Genomic DNA, 17,043 nt, shown 5'->3' with positions numbered 1-17,043 from the left:
ATGGAACAGAAAATCAGCCACGACCTCTCTTCCCGTTCAATAGCCAACGAGCGAACCTCGATACCCGCTGAGTCGAAAGCCAAGGTTGAAGACGCAAACGAACAGCCGCAGACCGGCAACACAACGGAATCCGAAGAGGCAAAGGGCATTACAAAGCCCGAAGCCGCTGATGATATTGGCGAGGCTGATGAAACCGAGATCGAGACTCCTAAGATGGCACACGACTCAATGGTCACCGTAAGACTCTCTGAGCCTCCATCGCTGGCGCTCGATACCACAACGCCTATGGCAAGTCTCGACGAGGAGGCTCCCGCCTCGCCCGCCGTGGAGGACCTTGTAATACCGACCAAAGATGGCAACAATGAGGACGAGGACCGCACCGAACGTCGCAACAGTCTCATGACAAAGCTCAGAGACTCTAGCCTTACTCTATCAACGGAAGGCACTAACCGTACTCTCCAAGACGAACTCGGCCCATACGGTGCTGACGGAAATGAGACGGATTCATCAGAAGACAATGAAGAGGTAAATTGGGAACAGCTTGAAAAGACCGAGGATGAGCAAACGAAGGATGAAGAGACGGACAATGTATGTTACGGAAGAGCTCTCTTCTTGATACCAAGGTATTTGCCCATTCTAACTAAGATACAGTCTACTGCCCTGCTCCTAGCACGCCTGGAACAAGAAAACGCAAAGTTGGCTACGAACCCGAAGAGTGTCAAAGTTCAGCCTGTGGAGAAGATGTCTTCCAGCAAGCCACGGCCGCCGTCAATGGCACAGTTGCGGAAGATGGTCAGTGGCCCGACACCTTCAGCCCTTCGATACTCCATGCTACCGCCTCCGCCGATGACTGATCTGGAGTTTTATGCGGCTCTTGTCAAGGACTATCAGCAAACTGCAGCTCGCCTGCCAACACTCCTGTCCAACAAAATTCGGAAAGGCATTCCACCGCCTTTAAGGGGAGTGGTGTGGCAAAGCATGTCGGGTGCTCGTGACGCAGTTCTCGAGGAACAATACGACCGTTTCTGTGGTGAAAGTAGCCCATATGAACTCCTCATTGGCAAAGATTTGGGGAGAAGCTTCCCAGGAGTTGACATGTTCCGTGAGCCCGAAGGAGATGGGCAGCGAATGCTGGGCAGAGTACTGAAATCATTCAGCCTGTATGATACCAAGATCGGCTACTGCCAGGGGCTGGCGTTTCTTGTTGGGCCTTTATTGATGCATATGCCTGATAAACAAGCATTCTGCGTACTTGTTCGGTATGCTACAAATAGTGGAGAAGAAGGACGTTTCACTGAACCCGCACTAACATCTGGTGTTTAGGCTCATGGAAAAGTATGATCTACGAGATTGTTTCCTGCCCGACTTGTCGGGATTGCACGTTCGTATCTATCAGTTTCGAGAACTTCTTCGACTTAATCTGCCAACGCTTTCCGGTCATCTGGAAGAGCTCCAAGTCGAGACCGCATACGTCTCGCAGTGGTTCCTCAGCTTTTTTGCCGTAACATGCCCTTTGCCTATGTTATTTCGAATCTATGATGTTATCTTCGCCGAAGGAGCTTCTGAGACACTAATGCGCGTTGCACTGTCGTTGATGAGAAAGAATGAAGCACGCCTCCTAGCTTGTACAGAAATGGAGGATGTCATGCAGCTTCTTCTTTCCCGAGGTCTGTGGGACTGTTACCACTACAATGCGGATGAGTTTGTGCATGACTTTGCAGGCTTGAGCGGCATTGTGACTAGAGAGAGGCTGTCACAGTTGGAGCAGGCATACAGAGAGTCTCTGATTGCGACAGCTAACATTGCACGGGCTTCAGACATTACCACGGCTGCCAGTCGCTTCCTTGGTCGCATTTGGGCTTCATCGAGCAGAAATACTAACCTGGCTCCGGGCATGGGATCGGCTCCGGGACGACCGCTGAGTCTGCTCCGCCGCAGCACATCGAAGCAAAGCCTAGCATCGACACTTAACTCAATAGAAGCGAGCTCGGCAAGTGTCGCGAGCTCATCTTCGACAGATGTATCTACACTTTCGAGGGATTCTGCGAATGCCGACGACGAGCCGTCCAGCCGAGAATCAACACCAGTGGGACCGAAATCCGGAGGGAGTGCGAAGACTACCGAGGAGCGATATTTGCACAGTCAAATCGAGGACCTATTGACCGCTCTAAGTGAGCTACAAAGAAGCCACGCTCTTCTCTCAAATCAGCTGCAGTCTGAACGCGAAGAGCGAGATGAGGATCGCAAGGCTGTTCGATCTCTTCTAGACGGCTTGCGAAAACGGGCAGTGAATCATGACGAAGAAAAGGACGATGCAGAAACAAAGCCGCCAGAAACTAAGCAAGCGCCGGAGCCCTGTCCAGAAGAGAAAGCTGCTTCCACTGATGCAGATGACAACGACGCAACCCCCACAATGGAGGACGTTGCGCCGGTAACAGAATGCACAGCTGCAGAGCAAGAAGACGATGTTATGCCGTCCACGGAGGATTTGTCTGATCTTCTGAACAGGGTCGAGAATCGCTTCGCAGTCGAGGATAAAAGACACAGGTCGTCCATGGTTCAGTCCAAGTCTCAACTTCGGGAGGAGTTGCTCAACGTCAAGGGTCAACTTGCCAACGCCCTTTCACATACCCAGGATCTTAGTCGCCGGATACACGACATGGATCACGAGCTCTCTGTTTTGAGGGAACAACTGCGTGAAAAACATGGACACGTAAGGACTCTGCATCAAGACAAACAACGTCTGGAGAAGCAGATTCATGGCATGAGGACCAGGGTTTCTAGCAGCTCTGTGTCAGAGCCCAACTGCCGCGACGCGGACAGTGAATGGTCAGGGAAAAGCAAGAATGGCGGCTTGAGGGAGTTCAAGCTTGGACGGAGCAAGTCGACACCCCAGGCCCCTGGATACAACAAAAGGATTTCGTCTCTGCCACAGAATGCCGAGTCTGTGCTTGGTGCGGCATCAGGGGCTGTGACACCACCTAATGAGCACGAGGCCCTGCTTCTTGAGCTCGTCCAAGCCAAGACTGCGGAAGCGACGGCGAAGCAGGAAGCCGAGGAGGCAAAGCAAAAATTGGAGGCTCTTCGAAAATCGCATGGCTTAGCATCGTCAGAGTCACAACCAAGTCTGCCCACGTCCACGTCGCTTGGGGTGTTCAGCCGACTTACTGGACAAGCAACGACACCGCCAGCGGAAAGTAACTTGAAACCCACAGCGGCCACGGCTGGAACATCTCCTAACACTGGAGGGTTCTGGGGCTGGAGGAGGTGAAATGGACATGGCATTACGCATTCACCATAGAGCGATGGATTTGACGGCTGCAGAGAGCCGCTATAAGATTATTGAATTTCGAGATTGACGCATCAGGCAGGGGGGAGCAAGATGCTTTTTATGATACCGCATATTTTTTGTACATAATACCAGTGGCTGTATTAGCGAGCGACCGAGCCACAGAACATGCATGGGAAGGAACTTAGAGAGGGACATATTGCTATACGGTGTCGTGGGCAGATGTTTTCATGGAGTGAGGTTGTATGTAGGTGAGGGTTGTGCGTTTGGCGCGGACGGTGTTGACGATTTTGGACTGGAAGACCATGGCTATTAGTAAAGGGGTTAAACTCCCCGCTACTATATATAACAATGGAATACCAGATTAACAGTATGTTGTGAGGTTCTATTTGATGTGGGAGTACAGTCTTTGTTTTGCACTGTGATTTATATGGCACTCGCTTTTGGACAGTTCTACATTTCTGGATGGGAAGATACAGCTAAGATACGGATACAAAGCCGTTCGACTGCTCCCTGTAGCCGTCTTGGACATGTCAATTGGATCTAGAAATAGAGTGCTAGATCCCAAAGCGCTCAAGGTGTAGATGACTGTCTGCGTACTTAGAAGTATGGCTGGTTCATGTATCCACAAATGGGGGCCAACCGGACGGGAGGGTCCGGGAACTGTGAATCCTGAGATGGATGACAGAGTGTTTGCATCATCTGTGTGGGAAGCAGCTGGAACAGGATTATGTTCAAAGAGGGGCCGTTTCTCATATTGAGCGAGGTCCCTTTTTAGAGATCATTGTGGAATAATTCAAATCGGATTTCTGTAGGCTTTGACAGTTGTCAGGTTGGTTATGATTGGTGAAGGGGTGATAACGCCAGATGGGCAAGATGTCGCGTGACTGGGTGGAACGGACGGGCTCATGGAAATATTGTCGATATGTTTGTAGGAGCACCTAAGGAGGTATGGCTAGCGATATTGAAGACCAAATATTTGGGAATAGTTACAGGCTCGCGACCTTGACTTGGCAAACCACGTGCGGAAGATGTACGCGGATGTCTGGTACGCCTACAACGGATGGAGCTGGACGCAGGGCCTTGACGTTTGTATCATATGACGCTTGGTGCTGGGCGGGTGACACATTCCCGTGTCCTTTGGGACGTCGACGGCAAAGGGTCTGCTGCTCGTCTGTGGTGTTGAGTCAAACGGTGCAAAGAGTGTTCAGCCTGGTGTTATGTCACGATTCTAGTTTGCTGTGCAGCCAGGCTTCCAGTTGGGGTTCAAGTGGTAACGCAACTGTAGAACTGGCTCATCACTGGAATGCAGACTCATCGTTATCGTGAGGGCAGACATTTATTTCCCTTTGGCAGTGCAAAACCAACCTTTAGGGTCGTGACCGTTACCGTTGCTGTGGCACGAGCTCATTGAGACTGTGCTCCTCCTGGCCCACCCCTCACTAGCCACAGTCCAAGGACGTTGACACAAAACTCAGCCCATCCATGGCATTCCATGTCCATGTCCCATTCCCAGCTGGCGTCGTCACTGGCTGTGCTGCCAAGGTTGAGCTCCACAGCTCTTGTCTCGCTCCCTGGCTTGGGGCTTGGAGTTGGCGTCTGGCACATGCTTTTTGGTCTCAACTTTTGTTGGACCGAGACGTTCTGCTGGTTTCTGATGTCTGGTCTGGTGAGCTTTGGTAGGGAAAGCCATGTGGTAGTGAATTTAAGAAGCAGGGCAGGGTTTCGGCAGTGGGATTGAGGCAAGGTGTTCGAAATGGAGCAGAGAAGTGGCAGACATGGACTACTTGACACGTTGGATACAACTTTGCAAGAACATGAACAGAAATCTGGTCATGCCATTCATGGCACTGACAGGGTCACAGCAGCCACGTTTGGACTGTCCGTTCAAGTGGTTGAACAACAGTGGCCACACGAAGGCGTCACACGCAAATGCACTATCAGGACTTTGAATGCGCCATTCACAAACATTGACATCTTTGCATGCATGCTTTACCTCTCTGTCCAGGCTGGATGTCAAGTCTTCGCCGCTTGGCCCCTCTCTCCCTGCACCACTGCCCTGTTCATGGGATGGGCACATGTACTTCAGTATGCGCATCTGGAGGGAGTCCAGTCTGGTATCTGGACTACGTAATCTAATATGGCCCAAGCTTGCAGCACCCAACAAGTCCCGATTCCATTTGCAGCTTCCTCAATCCTTCCGGTCCTCCTGGAGAGTGTCTGGTGTGTCTCTGTGCGTGCGTGCATGTGTTCCAAGTTTGTTCTTATCCTGTCCGGTCCTGTCTGTCCTGCCTGGTGTGTCGTGCTGTTGTCCCGCAACCTGCTCTATCTTATCCCGAGCATCCGTCTGCCATCTGCCGTCATCTATTTTCCAAGCTCCAGACTCCAACCGGCCAGACTCGACTCTCTCCTTTCTTCCTCCTATCTTTCCTTCTCCGTGCAGTCCTCCTCCTTCATTTCCCCCTCAAGACACACAACACAATTCACAGCTCTCGCACGCTGGCCAACTCGCAGATATTCTCTCCAAGGTACGAACAAGCCATATTTTATCACCTTCGCCCTTGTGTCCCAACACCCGCTTTGCTTGTTTATCTCTCGGCCCCCTCCAAAGTTGTCCCCTGCGTCACGCCGCTCTCTCTCCACCTACCAACCTTCCGACCCTGGGTAGCTCGTTAGCTTCTGCTCAAACGGAGCTCTTGGACCTGGACTGGAGCTTTTTTTGCTTACACTTTGGCCCTCTTGGCCCACCGCCCCCTAGAAACAGAAAATATCCCAATCTTTGCAACCCGAACCCCTGTCTACCTCCTTCGAAGAAAAAACAACATACCACACAATCATCGCAATAACTACCAAAATCGCAATCGATTTCCATAATCAAGATGGCTGATACCGCGCCCAACGGTGGCTCCCTTTTGGAGTCCACCAAGAACAGTAAGGTTGGTTCTTTTCGTCCTTCTGCATCGCTCTGGTCGCTCTGAGTTCCCGCTGACAGGAAGCTGGTAGTGATTTCACATGTGATGCATCAGGCTCGGGCAAAGTCCCACGACAGCTCGACACAAATCTGACTCGAATGCTCTGCAGGTGCTGCTGCTGCTTACGACTCTGTTACAAATGGTGAGTATTTACGCATGTCAATAAAATGATAGTGCTTTAGATGCAATTTCCCGCAGCTTTGCCAATCTGCGCACGCTAACCTCTCTGTCGTCTCCCCTTATTCAGGCCCCGTTGCTCAGAATGTCAAGGACCAAAACGCAAAGACTCAGGCCGAGCTTTCGAATCTCGCTGCCTCCCGCAAGACTCCTAATACTCCTGCTGCCACTGGCCAGCCTCTCACGCACTACCACTCTTTCTTCTCTGAGCTCTTGTCATGGAAGAATCCTCGTAAGTACATCCCCGCCTGTGCCGAACGACATGTCGGGCACATAAACAGGACGAGAAGTGTTGTTAACTTGTGGTTTCCCTTAGGTGCGTCCGCCATTGCATACGCTTCGATTGTCTCCTTCATCTTCGCCGCTAGGTACCTCGATGTGATCCGCTGGGCTTTCAAGCTTTCCTTCATGGCTCTTGCCGTCACCGTCGCCGCTGAGGTTACTGGTAAGGTCGTTCTCAGCCACGGTTTGGCCACTCAGATGCGCCCCCGCCGATACTGGACCATCTCTCGAGCTACCCTCGATGGCATGATTGGCGACGTCCACGAACTCATCAACTTCTTTGTTATTGAGGCCCAGAGAGTGCTCTTTGTTGAGAGCGTTGGCGCCTCCACCGCTGTAAGTCGCAGGTTACCCGTGGTTACCTGTCACATAACATTGCCCTGGTACCAGAACTAACGCCGCCCATATCAGGCCTGCATCGCTGCCTTCATTTCCTACCATCTCGTCAAGCTTGTGCCGTACTGGGGTCTCGCCATCATTGCCACCACGGTTGCCTTCTTCGTTCCTCTGGTTTACACCTCCAACCAGGAGCTGATCGACCAGCACCTCAAGACCGCCTCCGATGCTATTAACGCTCAGACCGCTCAGGTTCGGAGCGTTGCCCAGAAGCAGGCCGATCAACTCACTGCTATGGGCAAGCAGTACGCTGGAGACTACACCGGCAAGGTTCAAGAGATGCTCCGCGGCCGCGGCTCTGCTGCTCCTTCCGGTCCTCCCAAGCCTGTCGCCCCTACCAAGAAGCCGGAATTCCCTGTTCCTCCCACCGAGGAGCCCACGTCCACCAAGACCGCCGAGCCCGAGGGCAAGGTCCCCGAGAAACCTGTCATTCCTGAGACAGAGCCTTTGATTGCTTCCTAGGTGGCTCACCACGACAAATTCCACGTGTACACGAGATAAAGGGAACAAGGCATAGCTGGACTAGGCGATGATGCTTTTTCAAATCTGCTTTTTAACGAGGCGTATGTCTTTTCTTCATCAACGGGCTGGACAAACTTGGAATTCGGACGGCATTGGGTTTCTTTGGAACATTCATTATCCCGTCTTGAGCGGTCCTCAAGAACGACCCAACCAAAGGAGTTGAAAAATAATCGAGTGCGGTGACGGTTGGAGGCGACCGCCCCCGAGAACCAGTAGAGGTGACGATGGCTGTGATAGAGATTGTAGGACGATTGTTGAGCGGTGACGGGTATTATTCACCCCCACCAACATAGTTGGCTTTTAATGGATGCAGTTACGATTTGTTCCCAAATCCTTTTTCTTTTGCTTGTCTCCTTTCAGCACGGACTGGGACTGCTTATAACGGGTGCTGGAGTCCAATGATTGAAAGTGTGTTGAGTACTGTGAAATACAATTGTGTTTGTTTTGGGTGCTTTGTTATTCAGGGGGACCGTTCCTGTAGCATTTTCTCTATCAAGATTGCAGAATAAACATTTGAAGCGTGGCTTATTCTAAGCATGGCTGGCGTGTGTCAAGCTTTAAACGGTGTGAGGTAATGCTCCTAATATGCTTGAGCCTATCCCCAAGACGGCTGACGAAACGGCGACCTTGCAGGCTCCTAGCCGATCTAGGTCTAGATCACAGAGACGGGGTGATTCTATTTCTACAACTCAAATATATAGTTATGTAGATCGTCTGTTCGGTTAGGGTTCTATCAGGGTTTTACATCACGATGCAACTTGCTCAGATATTTACACTTTATAAGTCCCCATGTTCCTGAATCTTGCTGAACTTTCCATTCATTTAAGTTTCTTCGTCCTGATGGTCTAATTTTCTACAACGCTATTATGTAGACGGTTTGCCGTAGCCAAAACTACAATGACTACGTCAAGATGTCTATTTCTACTGAGTCACGTCCAGGGTTTTACCCTCGTCATGACATCATTCCCAAGGCCTACATTTTTGATATATTGATACACCACCTTGACAGCTCAAGTCCCTACAGCTAGACAGCCTGAACGAGGAAGTGATGCCCTCTGTTCCTGGCCCACACACCGGTATCCTTCGCGAAGAGAACCTCGCTCTCCGCTACATCCTGGGATACCTGCTCGAAACGCTCCGACAAACCACCTACGAGATTCCCACCATGGCACCATACCTTCAGGGCACGCGTATGCTCGACATCATGCTGGTGTCAGTTGATGTTGACACCGGAGGCGGCTATGAAACCATATCCCCTGGACAGAGTTTCCACATTGGTATATCCGTCCTCGACACGCGTACTCTCGCTGACGCACAGATGGACCCTCGAAGCGCCATCGACTCCTACCAATTCATAAATAAGTGGTCCAAGCCATGTAAATCGGCATCCAGGTCCTTCTTCTTTGGAGAAACTGAGCTCATCGACCTGGAGGCTCTGCCGGGATGGCTCTTCAGACTCACACAGGGCAGGGCATACGTCCTGGTAGGCCACGGCATGGGCGAAGACATCAAGTTCCTGAACAACCTTGACCCAGAGATGATAAGGCGAGCGGCATACGTCCTGGACACGGTCAAGGCGGCACAGCACCCCCTGGGATTATACTACCGGTACAGCGTGGAGAAACTGCTTGATGAGTTTGGCATCGGTTACGCGAAGCTTCATGTGGCGGGGAATGATGCCCATTTCACGCTGAGGATCTTGTTGATGATTGCGGTTCGGGATGGACGTATCGGAGGTGCGTCGACGGCGGAGGGGGAGCTGTTTTGCAAGTTGGAGGGTATTGCGCGTGCGGAGTTTGTGTTTCCGGTCTTGGTTGAGAAGCCTGTTCCGCAGATGCGTGAGATTAAGGTGGGTGTGAAGGCGGAGGGGATGCGCAGGGCGAGGGAGGTTAGGGAGATGGGGAGGGAGTTGCCGTTTGCTGCTTGCGATGATGAGGATGAGGGATATGCCTCGGATGCTACTACTTTGACAAGTGTGACAAGTGTAGGTTGACAACGTTGTATGCAACTATGCAATGTTATGTGCGGCGATGTAGTAGACTACAAAGATAAATTGTGAGGCTCGATAATGCAATGTTTGATTCTATACACTATAATGTATGTAGATACATGCGATGATACTAAGTGTGTTCCGCTAGAATGTATGTGTGGGCATCCATTTGAGGCCTCACCTCCTCCTCTTACCACCACCGCCACCATCCTCAGCTCCTCTCTTCCGCCCATTCTTCCTCCAGAATTCTTTAGTCTCTCGCTTCTCTCTCGCCTCCTTCTTCTCCTCATTATCAGCAAGCTTCTTCTTAAACGCCGCGTGGTTCTCTGCCTTCTTTGCACGTCTCTTCGCAGCCGCGTCGTTCCGCACAGTGAGAAGCTGCTGCATAAGAGCTCGAGCCTTCTTCTCCTCTGAAATATTAGGCATGACCACGGCTCGTTTTTGCATGTACGTATCCCGTTTCTGCTTCTTTGTGGTTGTGATTTGCGACTTGTACGGTAAATCGGCGGCCAAGGCGCGAGGCACCCTCAGCGGGTTGAAGTGACGGTTTTCACGCTCAATCTTGCGGTACTGGCTGTTTTTCAGTTGCGGAGTGGCGACATTCTCGTCACGTCGGACTTCACCCGTTAGACGCATGGGCTGCCAGCCGACGAGGTTGGTGGCAGGGTTGTAGAAGCGGTGCGGCTTGATGGGGTACCATGCACGGAGGAAGACAATGTCGCTGAGGAGGATCTTGTCTTCAAACGTGGCTCGGAAGTGGCCCTCTGGCTTCGACAGGGCGCGCTTGATTTGACCGCGGACGCCGGAGACGGTTTTGATGGATGCGCCTTCGAACTTGGCAATTTCGAGAGACGAGTTGAACATGTCCTTGATGAAGGCTGTGTTCTTGAAGATCTTGTACGGGGCACCCGTGAGTTTGAGCTTCTTGACGATTTCGGTGGATTCGTCAACACTTAAAACTGTTCCTGTGGCTGCGATGCGGAATCCGGCGTTGGAGGGCGAGAAGGAGTTGAAGCAGACGAAGCCGGTGTTGGGGGCGATGAGAGGAGCGTAGACGGTACCGAAGCAGTGCATGTGCTCAGGCGTGTATTTGAGCATACGATTTCTTGTTCTCGAATCCGTAGTGCTATAGATGGGCATCGTTTGGAATCGTCTCCATCCGAGAGAGAATATGAGCGGGTCGTTGGTCTTGAGAATCTTCTTGTGCCAGCGGTGACGCTTGATTCGGACTTGCACAAAGCCCCATCTGTCTTCAGTGGCAGTGAGACCGCCCATCACGATGGGCAGACGGGCGTTGAACTTGGTCACGAATTCAGCTGGGACGTTTTCAAGCACAATCTTGGCGTATTTGCCGGCTCGGTAGCCCTCCACGGCTGCGCGTTGCCGCTCATCCAGAGTCTCAAACTCCTCCTTATTGATGTCGAGCTGCTTCTGGATCATGGCTTTTTGCGCATCATACCAGTCATCTTCGCCATACTCTTGAATATCGCCGCCTTCTCGTCGGGCGTTGGCCTTGTCATTAAGAAACCCGTCTCGATCTTCCTCTTCGAACCGTTGTTTGAGTTCTTCCTTGCGCTTGGCATTCTTCTCACGCTCAGCTGCGATATCTTCGGCCGTTTCGGGTTCTTTCTCGGCTGGCTCAGCTTCCAGATCTTCGAACACGCCGTCGCCTTCGTCGTCGTCATCCTCTCCAAAGCCATCAAAATCGTCATCGTCGCCACCTTCCTCATCATCATCATCGCCTCCAATACCAGAGGTCGTAAATCTTCTGCGCAAGGCTTCAATGTTGTCTCGCTCCGCCCATTTGGCCGCTAGGTCTTCATAATCGTATTCCGGTATTGAGCGATCTTCTGTCGAATCCTCTTTTTCTTGTGAAGTCTTCTTGAAGAATTCATCGTCGTCCGAATCCTCGATGTTCTCCTCCTCTGGCTCATCATCTTCACCTCTCCATCGCTTCAATGCCTCTTGTGCAGTCATGGAATCGTCATATATGTATCTTGCCAAGTCGCCAGTATGATATGTTCGCCTCCTGCCGTGCATTTTGCGAGCTCGACCAGCTAAATCATCTTTCCAGCGCATTGCCGCGGCTTCTTCATCAGAATCAGTGTCTTCATCCTCCTCATCCATGTCCTCCTCCTCATCGCCTGATATAGAACCGAGGTCTGAGTCGCTATCGGCAAACGCCAGGTCGTCCTCTCCATTGGATTTGTCGGCATCCTTGCGGAACATTTTGCCCATCTTACCCTCATTGAATTCCACCTCAGCATCAGAGTCCTCGTCGCCGCTCCCACTGACAAAGCCCTCATCTTCATCATCTTCGTCATCATCCATCCCTTCGTCCTCGACATCAGACTCATTTCTTTCCGCAATTCTGGCATGTCGTTGTGATTTTCTGCCCGTGTCGTTCTCCTCATCTACTTCCTTCAGCTTCTCGCCGCCAGAGAACAGCTGAACTCCGTCTTCCATTTGACCCAATAATCGTCGCTCTGCTTGCAGACCAACAATCATTTCCTCGCCCTCGCCGCGCTCGACGTCTTCTGCATCTTTGTCAAAGGTGAATCCCTTCTCCCTTGTGATCCAGATTGCGTCGCCGTCAATCTTCAAGCCGCTTCGGTCTGACATGGGTGCGTGTAGCTTCTTTTCTTTTTCGTCCAGTCGCCTCCGCCCAGTCTTTCCAGTAATTTTGGCCAGTGCTTGTTCCATTGAAGGGGTTGGACACGGGTCTGGTAGGACCTCCATATTGGCCACGGTAAAGTCCCCCAGACCTGCAACGTGTATTCGCTGTCCTTGAGAGGCAAAATTTGTCCCTCGTAAATACCCAGACAGAACAATCGATCGGTCGCAGTTAGGGTCCTCCTCAATCTTCGTCGGGTGCGTGATATCACGGAAACTATCGATGATGGAGTATGGATGGTTGTTGCGCCACACAAGAGGTCGAGGGTTCTTCATCACAGAGACAAATCGTGAGAGGTTGTGAATTTCGCGATCGGGGTATCGGCCGTTCATCACGCCGGAAAGGTAAAACAGATGGGCTCCTTGGTACAACTCAGTCCAAAGTCTACGCTTTAATCTCTTCTTGGCGTCTTTGAGGGCCTGTGGCTTGCGGAAAAGGTCGAGATGAGTGAGAATGCCGAAGACATTTCCAGGCATACCCGTGGCGGCAAGGATGTTGAGAAATTCCATAGTCTCCATTTCGAAGCCATAGTTTCCGTCAATCATGAGCAGCACAATGTCTGCGACCTTGGCAATGTCGACCATGGCTTCCAGTTGATTCGGGCATTCGATGAAGGTCAATCGTTGTTTTTTCGACGTAACGACAGTGATTGGTCCCTGCGGGTCTGATAGAGTCTCTTTCGCATATCTGCGAACCATTGATTTTAGAAGTGTGGTCTTGCCGACGCCGGGAGGGCCGACGATAGCCACAAGCCGTGGAGGAGCCTCATCAGGGAGTCGGTCGACGAGCGGTACATGAAGACGCCGTTCTTTGATCTGTTGGAAATTATAGTTAGAAAATGTTTCCTCTTGCCCAGTAATCATCAAAATTACGTACGTCCTGGGATCTTGCAGCAGTTTTCTGGAGTTTACCAGGCTTGGAGAAGGCGAAAGCCTTTGGATTGCGGTCTGCGCCACGGTCAGTTTTACATTCTCTTCCAGTCGCATAAATTCTATAATGGCAAATTGTCCGTGCTTACCTCCCGAGTGCTGCTTTTTCTCCTTGGACTTGCGATGCGGTTTGTGCACTTGTTGCTCCATGGTTGCGCTTCTTCAACACCATGTGCAGTGCTGGGCTTGGTGACCGAGAATTTGTCCAGCTCGAAGTGGGAAATTTTCTAATGGATTACAGATTTGGCTTATCGATAAGTCGACCAAGGTAGTGGGGAGCCATTTGACCAGGACGACAAAGGCGGCCCCACCAGCCTTCAAATGTTCCACTTGAGGAAGCCATCCAAGCCAACTCACCATCAGAGTTATCGACTTACCCTGTATCGATTATGCACTTGCAACGGCTCAATAACTCAAAGAACTGCTGTCGATTTCATATGACAAATGTTGAGTATAATTATGTATACGAATAATCATACTGTGATATTATCAATGAAAGCGGAGCGTGGATGGTGATTGGTCGTAATATAGTGAGTTGTCACACTAGGTGTGCACGAGCGTGGAAAGCAGGAAAGCCTTTGGGCTGAAAATCTGCTACTGGATCAACTTTGCGAGGTATCATTTCTATTACCTCCGGTCTCAAGCCACTATATGTCATATAAAAACCCACTGATCCCCGTCCTCACATCCAACCCGATACTCGCACCACTTTCCGTCGCCTCTGGAGAGAAGTTCAGTCAATCTCCTGGATACCACTGCTTCCCAGCTCAGGTCCATGCCGAGAGCCTGGGCCATCATGTTGCAGCGGATAATGAGTTGCCAGCAATACGTTAAATACCTGCGCAATTGGTTTCCATTGGCCGGATGAAATGGGTTAAGAGGTTTCTGAAGCTTGTTTTTCGTGATAGGTTCGACATAACCTAGGATTGTCGATACTAACTCTGAAGGGAGGCCCTTGTGCATCAGTACCTTGCACACATAGTTGATTGTGAAGGATTCAACAACAGGGTCTGGTCCTAGTTTCTCCGCTGCCAGAAACTCCTTCCACAGCTCCATGCCATAACCTCGCTTGCCTCGTTGCACAGAGGTATGTGCGCGTTCGTCATACGTCTCGTCGTTGGAAACACCAAAGAATTGTCGATGAGGTAGTACTGGAACCTCTGAGGTGGCCCCAAATGATGTACAAGTCGCTAAGACACGTTGATACAACAACGTGTTGCGGTAATCTTCCTTTGTTGTTCGACCAGATGCTGGCTCCCATATTTCTGGAAAGCAGTAGCAAATATTGAAACACAGGTATGCGTCTATGGCATACTCGTAAATACGATTCCACCCTAAGTCAGAAGACTACTTCCATTAGCTTTCCCGAGATATCAGGCCCGTGAATTTTAGCTTGGTGAGTCTTACTGTGTCGTAGCACAGCCCTCGATCATGCCACATTGCGTAGTCGACATCTGGGTGAGCGCACATGCGCAGGATCAAGTCCATTTCGCCATATAATAACAACAGCTTCAGTATTTCAAGATTGTAGAAGGCCTTCGCATTAAAATCAAAAAATTGATAGCAAGGGTTTTGTGTGTACGAGCGGAAAAAGGCAGCGGCCCTGCGTTCTGCATGGGGAATAATGCAGTCACAGGCGAACTCTTCTGCATCGTCTGTATGACAACAAAGAGATTCGATGGAGTTCTTCCATATTGATTGGTCGATGAGTCTATCAGTGAACCTGTCCTTCCCGCCTTTAAGATGATGTTGTCGCAATCTCATGACAGTGGGATTGAGCTTCTTTACCACGGCATCGGATAACACCAGATCATCTCGAGCTGGTGGCAAGAAGGTTTCTGGATATTTTTTACGCTCACATCTGGTGTGACTTTCGATATTCTTGGCGAAAGACGTGACGAAATAGGTCAGTTGTTTTGCCTGTTGCGACTTGTAACACAGGTAGAAATTGGATTCGCCTCGATCGGCACCATCGTACTTGCGGAAGACGGGCTTGATATGCGCTGTTAAAGCTTGCCATGGAATATTATGCGCCTGGTGTGCCATTTCTGGTAAATGGGGGAGTGAATTCCAGACGCTAATGGTGTATGAGATGAAGTGGCTTTTGGTCGCATCAGCGAGAGTCTGACATTTTTAGTTTCGGTAGGCATTCGGTGCCTCCACAGCTAATCGAAACCACCAGTCTGATTCATGCCAACATAGCTAGGATAATGCGACAAGAAATCGTGGGTATAGTTGCATGAGTAGTGTAATGGGAGAGTGGAAAATAAAAGAGGAGCAATTGGCAGCGGACGAGAGGATAGTAGTCTGTCTTGGTATTATTGGCAACCACGTGGCCAAGAAACCAGGGGCCACTTCTTCCTCTTGGCTTTGCTGTGCAACACATCCATCCAACTTTGACCTTTGTCCTTTGAGACGACTTGCCTCGATATCGAAATAGCGACTTGTACCCTGCACCTTCTGCAAACGTAACTGCAGTTTTGTTTCCCCGTGAAACTGTTGTATTTTGTCCGGTTCATCACAGCCTGTTTCTCAACTGGATCCGTATCTGGCATTGGTCTAGCAGCCATCTCTGACATCGAACGACGGCCAGACGATACTGCAGTTTCTCAAAAGGCAAGATACTATTCATCATCAAATTGCAGAATCTACCCTCTCCTTCACGGATCATCATCCGGCATCTACGATACCGACACATTGGCTGAAGGTTTGCCCCCGGCCGATATCCTAGACATGTCCGTGCGAGCGTCTGACTCGAGCCTTCTCCAACTCGTGTTTTGGTTGTTCCTGTACATGCCCAGGTCGACGCCTGATAAGGTTTTATTTGTGTTCCTGTACCTCATGTGCAAAGTCGAGGAAGCGACTTAGCCCTGGTTAGGAGCTGTTAGGACCTGCACACGAGTCCGACCCGATTTATTGTTTACCGTGCCCTGTTGGCTGCACTTCAAAGTTGGAAAGGAGTAAAGCTAGGCTCTTGTGCCGGAGCTGGACGGTCCCACGCAGGTTTCTGCTGAGTTGGTGGCCTTGGGTGTGATGCCGTAGGCCCTCAAAGATAGCAAAACTGCCTACACAACACAATACCGCTCTGCTAAAGAGATCATCTCCTACTACGTTTTGGCTTACAAAGGTTGATGGACCGACGCATCGCCATATTCCTTGTGCGTGTTGTTTGCTGGACGTTTGGGATCCTCGTGACTAGCCATCGACGGTTGTGGATTCTATTATCACATTTGTTGAGATTACATCGCCACCTCGTGGCAAACTATTTGCCTTTGGCAATTTTCTCACCGGATGGCGAGGGAATACGGTCTTGAGTCCATCAAAGTTGACTCTTCGCTGAACAAGCCGGATCGAGCTTGAGAGCAAGTACGCCAAGTCTAGCTCAATATCCCTGGAGTCGAGCGAACGGCTCGCCACTGCTCATTCGGCAAGTTTCAGTTTTCCACCATAATGTCGCGTGATTGCCTCGGCCGTTTATTTCAACCTCACATTTGCATCAGCCATGTCCGTTACCGACTCGATAATCACCCCTGTACGGCCAAAATCGGGTTCAATTGTGGTCTGTGAATGGCCCGAAACTGCTGACCATATCGATAGTTGACTATCAATGAGATGGCATCGGAGAAAAAACAACTCCTCAATCCAATGACAGTTCAAGGCTACCCATCGAGGCGTTCAACAAAGTCGAAACTGTCAACCTACCCCAGTCAGCCTTAGTGCATCTCAAATCGAACCATGATTCAATAGTGACACTGTAGAGCCTAGTCTGGAACTTGGATTATATTATCCAAGCCAATGAAGGCTCTTATTTT

The 17,043-nt window shown here is 50.6% G+C and overlaps 7 protein-coding genes across 7 annotated transcripts; 4 read left to right on the top strand and 3 right to left on the bottom strand.

The window, feature by feature from the left end:
• On the top strand, window positions 1–3,271 carry VFPPC_09074 (GTPase activating protein; the record flags this gene model as incomplete). Its single annotated transcript, XM_022428639.1, has 3 exons — window positions 1–588; window positions 652–1,259; window positions 1,324–3,271. The coding sequence occupies 3 exons, from the start codon at window positions 1–3 to the stop codon at window positions 3,269–3,271; spliced, it is 3,144 nt and encodes a 1,047-aa protein (XP_022284214.1).
• A 1,425-nt stretch (window positions 3,272–4,696) lies between these two features.
• Window positions 4,697–4,897, bottom strand: VFPPC_09077 (hypothetical protein; the record flags this gene model as incomplete). The annotated part of the gene is made up of 1 exon (XM_018287673.2): window positions 4,697–4,897. The coding sequence occupies one exon, from the start codon at window positions 4,895–4,897 to the stop codon at window positions 4,697–4,699; it is 201 nt and encodes a 66-aa protein (XP_018140768.2).
• A 148-nt stretch (window positions 4,898–5,045) lies between these two features.
• Window positions 5,046–5,965, top strand: VFPPC_16436 (hypothetical protein; the record flags this gene model as incomplete). Its single annotated transcript, XM_018294189.1, has 2 exons — window positions 5,046–5,383; window positions 5,440–5,965. 2 exons carry the CDS (start codon window positions 5,046–5,048, stop codon window positions 5,963–5,965), a joined length of 864 nt encoding a protein of 287 aa, XP_018140769.1.
• A 203-nt stretch (window positions 5,966–6,168) lies between these two features.
• VFPPC_09078 (cell lysis protein-like protein) lies at window positions 6,169–7,578 on the top strand (the record flags this gene model as incomplete). The annotated part of the gene is made up of 5 exons (XM_018287674.1): window positions 6,169–6,220; window positions 6,371–6,403; window positions 6,509–6,670; window positions 6,755–7,056; window positions 7,132–7,578. 5 exons carry the CDS (start codon window positions 6,169–6,171, stop codon window positions 7,576–7,578), a joined length of 996 nt encoding a protein of 331 aa, XP_018140770.1.
• Window positions 7,579–8,686: 1,108 nt separating this feature from the next.
• VFPPC_14530 (QDE-2-interacting protein) lies at window positions 8,687–9,631 on the top strand (the record flags this gene model as incomplete). Its single annotated transcript, XM_018292298.1, has 1 exon — window positions 8,687–9,631. One exon carries the CDS (start codon window positions 8,687–8,689, stop codon window positions 9,629–9,631), a length of 945 nt encoding a protein of 314 aa, XP_018140771.1.
• A 174-nt stretch (window positions 9,632–9,805) lies between these two features.
• Window positions 9,806–13,381, bottom strand: VFPPC_09079 (ribosome biogenesis protein; the record flags this gene model as incomplete). Its single annotated transcript, XM_018287675.1, has 3 exons — window positions 9,806–13,117; window positions 13,179–13,249; window positions 13,321–13,381. The coding sequence occupies 3 exons, from the start codon at window positions 13,379–13,381 to the stop codon at window positions 9,806–9,808; spliced, it is 3,444 nt and encodes a 1,147-aa protein (XP_018140772.1).
• Window positions 13,382–13,885: 504 nt separating this feature from the next.
• VFPPC_09080 (hypothetical protein) lies at window positions 13,886–15,277 on the bottom strand (the record flags this gene model as incomplete). Its single annotated transcript, XM_018287676.1, has 2 exons — window positions 13,886–14,578; window positions 14,639–15,277. 2 exons carry the CDS (start codon window positions 15,275–15,277, stop codon window positions 13,886–13,888), a joined length of 1,332 nt encoding a protein of 443 aa, XP_018140773.1.
• Between the last annotated feature and the right edge of the window lie 1,766 nt (window positions 15,278–17,043).

The sequence above is a fragment of the Pochonia chlamydosporia genome, chromosome 6 (assembly GCF_001653235.2).
Source record: "Pochonia chlamydosporia 170 chromosome 6, whole genome shotgun sequence".
NCBI lineage: Eukaryota > Fungi > Ascomycota > Sordariomycetes > Hypocreales > Clavicipitaceae > Pochonia > Pochonia chlamydosporia.
The sequence above is the reverse complement of the archived record's forward strand: the minus strand, read 5'-3'. Positions and strand labels throughout refer to the sequence as shown.